The sequence below is a fragment of the Vespula vulgaris genome, chromosome 1, assembly GCF_905475345.1.
Source record: "Vespula vulgaris chromosome 1, iyVesVulg1.1, whole genome shotgun sequence".
Lineage (NCBI taxonomy): Eukaryota > Metazoa > Arthropoda > Insecta > Hymenoptera > Vespidae > Vespula > Vespula vulgaris.
The window spans coordinates 945,001-957,500 of NC_066586.1; the positions used below are offsets into that span (position 1 = coordinate 945,001).

The 12,500-nt window shown below is 39.0% G+C and overlaps 2 protein-coding genes across 7 annotated transcripts in view; one reads left to right on the forward strand and one right to left on the reverse strand.

Annotated features, from left to right (window-relative positions):
• LOC127063596 (paired box protein Pax-6-like) overlaps window positions 1–12,500 on the reverse strand; it is a 94,346-nt gene that overhangs the window by 17,636 nt on the left and 64,210 nt on the right. The window lies entirely within an intron of this gene.
• On the forward strand, window positions 2,992–5,299 carry LOC127063757 (protein piccolo-like). Its single transcript, XM_050993891.1, has 3 exons — window positions 2,992–3,339; window positions 3,426–3,914; window positions 4,650–5,299. Exons 1-3 carry the CDS (start codon window positions 3,334–3,336, stop codon window positions 5,127–5,129), a joined length of 975 nt encoding a protein of 324 aa, XP_050849848.1. The 5' UTR covers window positions 2,992–3,333; the 3' UTR covers window positions 5,130–5,299.

Here is a 12,500-nt window from a genome sequence, read left to right on the forward strand (position 1 = left end):
ATAAATATGTATTATATATACATATTGTACGATATTAGAATGTAGCGTATTATCGGTTCGGTTATAAAATTTTGATACGACGTAGATTAAGAATAAATGAGATACGATGAGCTTGGATAAGGACTACGATAAGGATAGATCTAGAACGAGAAGGATAGAGATTAAAAGGGAGAAAGAAAAGGGCTGGACTGTGTATAAGCTCATTGTTTCGAATTTCCCGTAGGGATCTGATTGCAAACGAATGCGGCAGGGATACGGTCTCCCTTCATAGACGATTAATCCAGTTTACTCGCAGACGTTGCTTAGGTATGGGGTTCTTGTAAGCTGAGAATCCGCACAAACGTCCCTCCCGCGTTTAAACGAATACGTTCTATATACATACACACATGTGTATGTGTGTGTAACATATATGATACATACATGTATGTATGTTTATTTTCTATGTGTGTTATATGTATATGTATATGTTATATGTATATATACTTATGTATTATATTATATGTATATATTATATTATATATATGTATGTATGTATGTATGTATGTATGTATGTATGTATGTATACTTATATATATATATATTGAATTATCAGGCTCAAAAAGTCGATGTCATCTTCGTACAATAGTCACAACTTTCTACGAAAATCTTCCGCAGCAAGGAAAAAGAAAATTTTGTTCCTATCAGAACATAAATTCTATTAATATCCTCGAGGAATTGTTCAAAATTTATCCACATATCGAATTATCAAAATCCTTAATTTTTACGATTAACTTTCTGTTCCAAAGTACGTACCAATGTGCATAAAATACATACATATATATGACAGTATCAATTATCTCGGATTAATTACTCCATAAATTTCGAATATATTCCTATATCTAAATAATATCGAATAGACTGATAATACATACATACATACATATATAATCATGAGAGATTCAGGATGATGACGCGTGGTGACTCGGACATTTTTCGCAACACTCTTGGCGGTTCCCGTTGCTCGTTGAATATGTCAAGAAGAGGGTTGGGTGGAAGGTCCAGAGGAAGGGTACGGGGGATGTTGGAGAGAGACGGGAATGATGTTGAAGAAAGAGAGAGAAAGAGATATAGGGAGGAAAGAAGAAAGACGGAGAGACTAGGAAGAAAGAAAGACAGAGACAGAGACAGAGAGACAGAGAGTGTGACAGAGACACACAGAGAGAAAGAAAAAGAGAGAAAGAGAGAGAAAGAGAGAACGAAAGAGAGACAGAGAAAGAAGTAGGGAGAGAGGGTGAAACAGGGGTAAGGGAAGAGGGATGAAGAGAGGGGGACAGAGTTAAGCCTGCAGGCTGCAGACAGAGGCATCGCTCGCGCCGGCCTCTACGGCAATACGGCGCAAAGCGAGAGCAGAAGGGAGACAGGCATCTCGCCCTTCTTTTGTCCCTGGGCCTCGGCCCGATATTGAAATGGAGTCGTTTGAGTGTGAATAATTTGCTTTGCCCGGGCCACCCCTCCTCGTAGTTCGACTCCCTCCCCTCGTACTTTTCCGACTCTACCCCCGTACCATCTCTCTCTCTCTTTCTTCCTCTCTCTGTTTCTCTCTCGTTCTCTCTACCTCTCTTTCTCTCTCTCTCTCTTCTTCGTATCCGTCGTGAAAGCTTCGACATCGACGCGTTCCAGAAGTCGGTGGGCAACGTGTCGAGATTTTCACCGATTTCCCGCTAAATCGTTCGTACTTGGATCTTTATATTTTCTTTCAAATTTCTTCATTCTCTTCTCTTGTTTTCCTTTCTGTTGTTTCCTCGTTTCGTCCTTTCTCTTTTTCTCGTTCTTCTTTTTCTCTTTCGCATCGTGTTCTTCTTTTTCTTCATTTTTTCGTTTTTTCTATGCGTAGTCGCTCGTAAGCGGATCGTAAGTTCGCATTTCGCAGTATTAAGAGATATGTATCTTTGTTTCTGTTTGATTTGGAATTTGTTAATGGTATGATATATGATACATTAATTTTGATAAATTATGTGTTTTAATATGATTTATTGATTTTATAATCTATTGACGTATAATCTATTTATTTTTATTTTTTTAAATTCTATTTGATTTCTCTTTGATTTTCTATTGTAGGTGTTGGTTACGATTGACTCAAATTTTGTAGAAATTTTTGTTAATATTTCTTATATATATATACACTCCTAAACGTATCTCGTTTGCTTTCAACACGATCGTATTTGTAATACGTAAACATAATATCATAATATATAACATTGGTTGTAAGATTGTCGTTTCAAGGAATTATGAAGCACGATCGTCCCTGATACCATCAACTCGGTTTTTATTTTATTTATTTACTTTATCTATTTCTCTCTCTCTCTCTCTCTCTCTCTCTATCTATCTCTCTATTTTTCTCTCGGATGCTGGTCAGATTGAGTTCAACGGTGAATTTATTAGCAAGAGTCATCGTCACGCGCCTGGAAACGTCTGGACGAAGCGTGCATGGAATCGACGAAGAGAGAGCATAGCGTACGTTTATAAGTGTATGTTCGTGTGTGCGCGTGTAAGAGCACGTTAAAATTAAAGCGACGTAATGACTGCATAATAGGCGCCTCCGATCGCTTTTGGTACGTGAAAAAGACGAGACCCGTCGGGAGATTATCGGCCATGGTCGTTGGCAACACCAATGACGGATTGCTACGTTAGATAATATTAATAGAAATGACGATGACAATTATTTTATTTTAGAATCGTGAATGCAGATATGTAAGTTAAAAGGATTACGACGAAATAAATATTAACATATTCTACGTATCGAGGAAAAATTTCAAATTGGATATTTTAATTTTTTATGAGAAGGAGCCTCGCATAGTGTCGGTGATAAATGTTTAACATTAAATATGTACAAATTCTGAGAGCACGAATTTGTTGAAACCATGATTCGTTATGCCATAAAAAAAAGTAAAAGGAGAAAAAAGGAACACGAGATCTTTCTTTTAACGGAGCAGAAGACGAAGACGAAGAAGAAGAAGAAAAAAAAAGAATTAAACTAAATTAAAACAGCAACGACTTCGAAATAAATGATATTTCTTTTGTACGTAGACCGAGTAAAATCGCCGAAATGTTTGACGACGAGAAAAGAAACGAAGGTAAAATGTGACCGGATGATGAGCCAACAATGATCGAGGATTCATCGGTCATTTAGGAGGCCAATGTCACTCGTCGGTCGACAAACATATCGCCGCTAGTCATGAAGTCCTTTTAAATATGCAGAACGCGCACGAAACACCGTGTATATAATCGGGCGACGGTACCTATCGGAAATCAGTCAGCTCGAGATCACAACCAGCTCTAACTACGAGAACAACAATGAAGGTAGATCAACTCTATCTCGATTGGATTATCTAATTATTTTCTATCTCTATCCATTAATCTATTAACGAATATTTTTGTTTAAATAGGTATTCGCCGGTATTATCCTGCTCGCAACCGCTGTCCTAGCGGAACCACCGTTCTATCGTCAGCAACAAAGACAATATTATTTTGCAAGACAACAAGAAGAAGCTGCGGCCGCTCCTTACGCTCCCTCCGGTTGGAAACCGGCTGGTCCAGCGTTCAATCTGCCACAAAGACAAGTACAAAATCCTCAACAACAATACGGTGCACCGACTACTCCTCAACAACAATATGGTGCTCCTAACGAGCCTCAACGAAAGTACGGTGCACCGGCTACGCCACAGCAAAAATATGGTCCTCCTGCCACACCAGAGCAACAATACGGAGCTCCTGCTAAACCTCAGCAACAATATGGAGCTCCTAACGAACCTCAAAGACAATACGGTACACCTCAGCAAGAATATGGACCTCCTCAGGAAGTCACTACTCTCGATACGCCAAACAGCACGGAATTAGACGATGCTACCACGGTTTCCAGCATTTCCGATTCCGAGGTAAAATGATCGATCATCTTATAATTGCTTTTTCTTTTTTCTTTATTATTATTATTATTATAATTATTTCTTTTTTCTTATCGGAAAAGACAATACTATCTTTTCGTTTCTGGACTTCGTTTCTCCGATCGATACGGTCGGATTTATGCAATGCGGTTAGATTTATCGTTCCGTTTCGGAAAAAGAAAACGATCGTGAGAACGATCGTGAGTTGGCACGAGCCTACGGTAGCCAAACGTTTCCGTAGAATTTAAATCGTCCTCGACGCTTCTTCACGATACCTTCTTCTTCTTCTTCTTCTTTGCTATCCCGACCTCACTCGTGTTTTTCCTCCTTCAGAATTCTTCTAACGAGATTAGTATTCAAGGCGTCGTTTACTTTCGATCGCGTCTCAAGCACGCGTGCCCGTACCAAATTCGAAGGCGCTCTGTGACACAATCCGTAATGCATTCAACCGTGATTTCAGTAGCCGAGGTCGACCGAAACGACGAGCCATTGTATTATTTTAATACGTCTATTTCTTAACAAATTCGAAAGAAAAGAAACAAAAAAGAAAAAACAATCCAATCGTATCCCATTGACCATTACGAATTTCCTGAATTTTGTTCTCTAAAAAATATTCAACGAACCAACAAACGAACGAACGAACAGACGAATAACCATCTCCATCGTTTGGTATAATCCATACACACAGTGTGTAAAAAAGATAAAAATTTGTCGTTATCTCTTTCGTAGTCCGAACCCGTTAATTCGGTGAACGAGCTCGAAGAGGATGACTTGGATCAAAATCAGCCACAGCAAACTGGAGAATATTACGTAGCACTTCCCGACGGTCGCCTTCAACGTGTACGTTACGTCAGCCGTCAGGACGTCGAAGCCATGAAATATTTCGCTAAGATCCGCGCCGAAAACGTAGAACCACTTCGTGGACCGATCTATGCTTACGCGCCACTTCAGAAACTCCAGATCCTTCCGGCAGGTTTGCAAATAGCTTTGGCGTCACCGGTTGCACCGGTGGAAACTCCGCAACCGGAAAAGATTAAGATCGAGCCGGCAAAACTCGAGATCGAACCGGTCGCAGCACAGGTACAATATCAGTACGATACTCCATCGGCCGTCCTCCCTCTCCCTTCGTCGCCATTATCCTCGTCGTATGCCGCTTACACGTCGAATTATCAAATACCAGAAAACAGGTATCTCTTGACCGTTCAGTGAAAGGATTTTAAACGAGACAGGATAATCTCCTATCGAATCTCAACCATCATTGTATATTTCCTTGTAAACTAATTTATCTTAAAATTAACATTAGCTTAATTGACGAGCGATAAAAGAAAAGAATGCAAACAAAGCGAAATAAATAAAACTTAACCCGACGAGTTAACGAACCAGAACGTTGTTTTTCTATCCGCATCATTTTTACACCCTTGATCTTTTGATAAATCCTCATAAACAATCTCTTTGACGGTGATAGTCAAAGATAAAAGTTGGTATCTTTAATATCTATTTCTTCATGAAATAAGAAAAGTTGTAAAGTTGTAAAGACAAGAGAAAGAGAGAGAGAGAGAGAGAGAGAGAGAGAGAGAGAGATTCGCGATAGGATTCCTCGTTGCTTTGGTACGTTGTCGTAAGCACAGAGGTACGCGTATTGGCAGGGACCCGTCGGCAGGCACGTAGACGCGCCTAACCACAAAATTCCAGAAATTTAATATCGCGCTTGACTATGGCGGGGGTTGGTCGTTTCATAAGTTCACTTCGACGCAACCAATCCCCCTGTCCCTCCTCTGCCCCCTATCTTTCTCCCCTATCTCTCCTACCCGCCCTCAATCTCGCCATGGAGAATTCTCCCAAAATTCTCCATGGCCACGTTCGTACCAACCGAAAACACTTCTTCCTCCTCCTACACCTCCTCCCACATCTCCTCCTCATATCTCCTTTGTTATCTCTCTCTCTTTCTCTCTCTTTCTCTCTCTCTCTCTCTATCTACCTATCTATATCTCCTAAATTTTCTTGTTCCCAACTTGAAACTTTTTGTTTCGTTCCTCCTTGAAAACTCGTAAGATCGTAAAGTGTTATTCTTTCTTTTTCGTAGTTCTCGTAAAAATAAGATCTCCATAAACAATCGCGATTATCAATCTTTCATTCTTCATTTTCGTTGGATCGATTTATAAATGTTTGGTGATATAAAGAATCTCTGATGATTCTGATATATCTCTGAGATATTTTTATTAAGACTCGTTGGGGTTGGGATAAATTAGATTTAACGTAAGTAGTTGGTTTCTTACCTAGGTATAATAGTTTCACGCGAGAACAAAGGATGTTTGTCGGGGGTAGGAGGGCTAGTGGTGTGATGGCGATGGTGCTGGTTCAGAGCCGAAGTTAAGTGGCTCTAAGACGGAGAAAGGATCTGAGTTAGTAAGTAAAAGATAGATAGATGGATAGAGTGAAAGAGAGAGAGAGAGATGACGATGATGGGAGCCAAATTTCATCGGTGAATCCGATCGAGCGACTAATTAGTCCGGTCAAGTGGTCAAGACCAATTAAGTTAGGAAGGCTACTCGAAAGCTAGCTTCGACTTAGCCGTAGCAGCTCGAGCCTTCGCACGAGAACCTGTGAACCTTTCTAAAGGGAGATGGAGAGATAGAGAAAGATAGTTAGATAGAGAGAGAGAGAGAGTATGGAAACTTCGAACGAGAGAGATTCTTCGGACTTACGGTTGTCGAAGTTGCTTTTAGATAGGGAGAGGGGTACAAGGAGAGACGAGAAGCACAATTCTCGAAGAGAACCAGCTCGTTCCAACAAACCCTACTCGCTCTACTCGTCAAAACCACACCGTTAGATATCGTAGAAAGTAAGAGAGTAGAAGGACTGGAGAGGGTGGAGGGCTAAGAGGGAGGAGCGAACCTCTCTTGCTCGATAACGTCAGTCCATCGAAAATAAAGTTTCCTGTACTATTCCTATTTTTTGAATCTTCGTTTTCCATCAACTTTTATATTACGAGTGGACTTATTTTTCTTTTCGTTTTTATAATATTTTTTTTCTTATTTTTTTTTGTATTCGTAGATAAAACCTTTTTTTTATTTTTACATGATGTACGACATACACAATTTTGTTAGATATTATCGTTAATTCGTGTTTATGTACGCGTCTTTTTGGAGTCGTTCTTAAACAAGGAATTTTGTTTCAGATTTTCTTTTCCGACGATCGCGAGCAGAGAATTTGTTGCCGTTGAAGAATTTTCATTTTTAACGTTAACGTTAATGAAATTCTTACGAGATGAAAGACCATTCGTATTTGTCGTCTACTCTGGTTATATTTTTAAATATACATTTCAAAGCAATTGTCTATCGTCCGATTACTCTCTCTCTCTCTCTCTCTCTCTCTCTCTCGTTCGGGGTTGGATATTTCAACAAGATTTTTTTATCTTCTAAGAGGAATATAAGCTTCAAATAGATTTAATGCAATATATAATAACGTCCCAGTGCTAATCCGATCTCGTACTAATCGATTTGAAAAAAAAAGAAAAAAGAGAAAGAAGGAAAAAAGAAAAAAGGAAAAAAAGAAAAAAACAAAAAGAAAAGAGAGAGAGAGAGAGAGAGTGAACTCTTCCCTTCCACGTTGTTCTTTTCGCTTGGCAAAGCTTTGGATTTATCGGATGAATACGTATGAGGAGGAGTTTAATAATACGGATTTTGTGTGTTTGTGTGTGATAGTGTCGATGGAGGTAAGGGGTGGTAGATGCGGGGTATACTACGGAAAAATAAAAAAACCAAGGAAAAAGAACAAAAAATGCAATTAGAGAAATGCACGTTAACGTTTATTGTGTAAGTTAAATGCATACATATGTATGTACGTACCTACGTATGTATGTATGTACGTACGTATGTATCTATGTACGCATATCCGGTAGACAAAATTAAAAATGTTACCTCGGGGTTACGTTAAAAGGAGCAAATTCTAATTAATAAGATGCTCGTTGACTTAATGAGACTCGATCGTGCCGTTACAAAGACGCAGGAGGTAGTGCGCATGACCGATCAAACACGACCAATCGGATAATGCGCCACGCTGAGTATCGTGTTTCCACGCCGAGCCAAGTTTCTTTTCTTTTCCTCTAGATACATACGTCCCGTCTTGAATAATAACCCACCATATTTGCTCTTAATTATTTCTAGCTACTGTATTTATATTATCCTCGAAACGAGTACACGGTGCTTTGCTATTATTATTAATATAGATATTAAACGAAAGATATTTTATCTACGGCGTACACGCATCCGTTCGTGAAAAGATACATCGAAAGGAATACAAATAAGTTGAATACAAAATTGTATATATTTTTATATAGGCATGCGTGTATGTGTGTTTGATTTAATTTGGAAAGATAAATAACTCGAGAAGATTTGATTTTCTTGATAAAAAAGGAAAATAAATAAATAAATAAATAAATGAGTATATGCTTGTTTCTCACAGCTATTTAAAAAAAAAAAAAAAAGAAAAGCACGATTAACTAATTTATCCAAATTATATCCTTTCTCAATTCGTATTATTTTATTCGTTATCTAAATAAATAAATTTCATATATCTGTAATCAAGAAATCGCGAAAATCTGTGGAGTTAACAGGTTAAAGCGAATAAAAGATGGCGAGGTCTCGCGGTGGTGGTCTCACGATTTTAAACCGTGAGACGATTCTGGATCAGAGACAGACAGAAAATAAGAGAGAAAATAACAGAGCAAGAGAGACAGACAGAGAGAGAGAGAGAGAGAGAGAGAGAGAGAGAGAGAAAAGGGGATTAAGAAAAGGCGCTTGAGGTCAGGGTTGACATCTGGTCCCACTAGCAAAGTCGATCTCACCGAATCATCGACGGGGGTAAAATTCTTCTCGGTACTTCACGGAACGAACGTAGAAGAAGAAGAAGAAGAAGAAGAAGAAGAAGAAGAAGAAGAAGAAGAAGAAGAAGAAGAAGAGGAATAAGAAGAATGTTGGATGATGGTAATTCACGACAAGCAGTTCCTCACTAACACTACTATAACGACAACAACAACAACAACAACTACTAGTACTACTACTACTTCTACTCTACGTCACGCAGTTTTCGTTTTATTTACGAATAGCCGAGATTAAGAAAATAGGGGGAGGCCCCCGTGGCGCCTGTGGGAACTCAAGCTATGGTGTTTTGGCTCTATACCTTGCCAACATCTTTACGACGATTTCTCTCTCTCTCTTTTTCTCTCTTTTTCTCTTTCTTTTTCTCTCGTTCTCTGTTGCTCTCCAGGGTCTCTAAAAGAGGAAATAAAGAAATCCCTCGTGGTCACACGCAAAAGCAAGGCCTCAGCTTTCTACCACGTATTTTGTTTCCCTTTCCTTCTTTTTTCTTTTCTTCTTTCTTCCTTCCTTTCTTTCTTTCTTGTTTATCACTCTTACACGTATAATTAGTGAGATTACTCATGAAATCTCGTGTACGTAGACGATCTTGAGATCTTACGTTCAGACAAGTAATTTCATGTTAATCTAAACTTTATGAAAATGTTTAATGCGGATACGTGTGTGCATATATATATATATATATTTATGTATATTTATAATACGAAAAAAAATGTAATTTTACTTGAAAGTTGTTTTGCAAAGAGAAAAAGATACATGCAGGAAGAAAAAGACGGTATTAAAAAAGAAAGAAATATAATAATTACGAGTTAAACCTAAGTTTTATAAGAATTGTGAAATATAGATAATAATAATGTAATATATATAAAATGAAAATAATTTTCTTTGCAAATCGTTTTGTTAGACATAAAACAACAAATAAAGGGAGAAGACGATGTGTACATATATACGTACAAATATATATATATATATTTATTTATTTATACGTATAAATATACATATATAATAAAAAAAAGGAAAAGAAGAAACGATTCGATCGTTATATAACATTACACAATACAGTTCTCATAATCGTAACTGTTCATGCGCTCATCGTATCAAAGCCATTGTAGTCCTGTTGTAGTAGCCGATAGACTTATGGCTCTCGTGCGCACGGAATTCTATATGATTCAATTTCGCGATCGGCTTAATATGCGTAGGCCGATTACAGAGGCGGAACGTTATGCGTTCATAACGTGGCCGGTATTGTACAACGTTTGTACTATTAAAATGCACGATGGACGACACGTTATCGCCTCTTCTGTGAATCCATCGATGGGAAACAGAGAGAAACTGAAAAAGGGTGAGAGGGAGAGAGAGAGAGAGAGAGAGAGAGAGAGAGAGAGAGAGAGAGAGAGAGAAACAGAGAAAGAGAGAAAGAGAGAAAGAGAGAGAGAGGAATTTGTTGATCGTTTGTGTATACCGGTTTTTGATAAAAAAAGAAGAAAGAAAAATAAAAATGCGAAAAAAAAAAAATAAAAAAGACAACGGACGAAGAAAAAATAAAACGGACAACAAACAAAACGAGAGAGAGAGAGAGAGAGAGGATCGCGGTTCCGGCGGGGATATTAATCAAGAAGCGACTTTTTGCACACAAAGGCAGAGCAATGCCAGAGAGAAAAAGAGAGAGATAGATAGTAGATAGATAGATAGATGGATAGATAGAAAGAGAGAGAAAGAGAAAGAGAGAAAGATCGGTATTGTTTTCGTGTACCCTCTGGTTCAATATCGACGTGCCCTGTGACGCAATGCGTTCTCATTGTATATCGAACCATGCTTACGTATATGTGTGTATATGTATATATATATATTTACGTACGTACGTACGAATGTATACAAAGTAGAAGTACGCATACGCGTTTCCTGAAAACTGCGAAACAAGAAGGATGAGGACGAGGACGAGGACGAGGACGAGGACGAGGATGAGGACGAGGAGGAGAAAAGGAAGAGAAGGAGGAGCAAGAGGAAAAGAAGGAAGAGAACGAAATCGACGAGAGACGAAGAGAAGGTTGCCTTGGACGAAAAGGATATCACAAAGGGTCTTTTTCTCGTAGCGAACGAGCAGGTGCCGACTTGAAGGGGGTGGGGAGGAGGGAGGGAGGGAGGAAGGTAGGGATAGAAGCAAAAGAGAGTCGAAAAGAGTTCGACGTGCTTGTCGACGGGGGATCTCTCGATCGTATACCACTGAAAGAGAGAGAAAAAGAGAGAGAGAGAGAGAGTTCATATCGTAGACTCTTATACGTACGTATGTATAATATGTACTACGTGGGAGCTACCTATTTTTCTCCTTTTCATTTTTTTTCTATTCTCTTCCTCGGCAACCCTCGCGACTATCACCACGTGGGGTCGATGAGCGAACCTGCTGCTCCTTACTTATAAGTTCCTCGGGAATTTCACGTTTAGCAGACCAGTTCTCAAGGGTTTAGATTAGAAGAAGTCGAAAAAGAAAATATATATATATATGTACACACACACACATACAGTACGATTTTTCTCTATCGTAATAAACGCGAAATAATTTTCTTTTTCTTTTTTCTTTTCGTTCCTTTTCGATCGGAAAGGTAGATATATAAAAAATGTGAAAAACTAAAAGAGCACGAGGTGTACAAGAAGGAAAGTGATAAGAACAGTGTATCCGTGTATGGATATACGTGTTTATATACGTGCATATGTGTATGTGCGGTATGTAGGTATATATCGATTGGCATTACGCGGCAGATCAGTCAACCCTACTACCTTCTCGACACACCCGAAGAAAGCGAAAGACGAAGGGGCCTCTTTCCTTCTCCTCCTCCCCTTCCACCCTCTCTGACGAGGGAAAAGGGGACTCCTAGTTCTACAACGACGACGACGACGACGATGACGACGGCAATGACGACGTTCGAAAGCAGCTACGACTAAGGAAAAGAGATCTCCCTTCACGCTTACAGCTTCTACTACTTCACCGAGACACACTTTGTCACCCTCTCGAACGTTCTCTCTCTCTCTCTCTCTCTCTCTCTCTCTTTCTTCTTTCTTCTCTTCTCTTTTCTTCTCTTAGTTTCTCTTCTCTTCTCTTCTCTTCTTCCTCCTTCGCATCGACAAACGCGAGAGAACCAACGGATGTTGAGCCTTCGCATCGTTGAGCAAAGTCGCGAGAAAGAACCACCCCTTCGAGCTTCGTCTTTTCAATCTGTTGTACTTTAAGGATATCGACTCACCCCCTCTCTCTCTCTCTTTCTCTCTCTCTCTCTCTCTCTCGTTCGCTCGCTCGCTCGCTCGCTCTATCTTACTCTATCTGTCTATTTATTTATCTATCTTTCTCTCTATCTTCTCACGTACATAAGTTTGTCCAAGTAACTTCGTTTCCTTTCTCGTAATATTCTCGATCCGCTTGGTATTACTTGAAAGCGCTCATTGGTTGCTCGTTTTAACGAGAATATTAACGTAAAGTGGAAGTATCATTGTTCGGTATATTATTTAAACAAAATTTCTATTTATCTTTTGATCGTGACACGTGTCGATTATTTCTCGACGATCAGCTATGAACTTAATTCATGATACAGTCTTATCTCTTTTCTATCTTTTCACGTATGAGATCGTTCAATTAATAATAATTTAGCATTGTTGTTACAAGTCGAAAGGGGTACATTGGTCAATCGTGTCAACGTTGAGAAGATCGAGA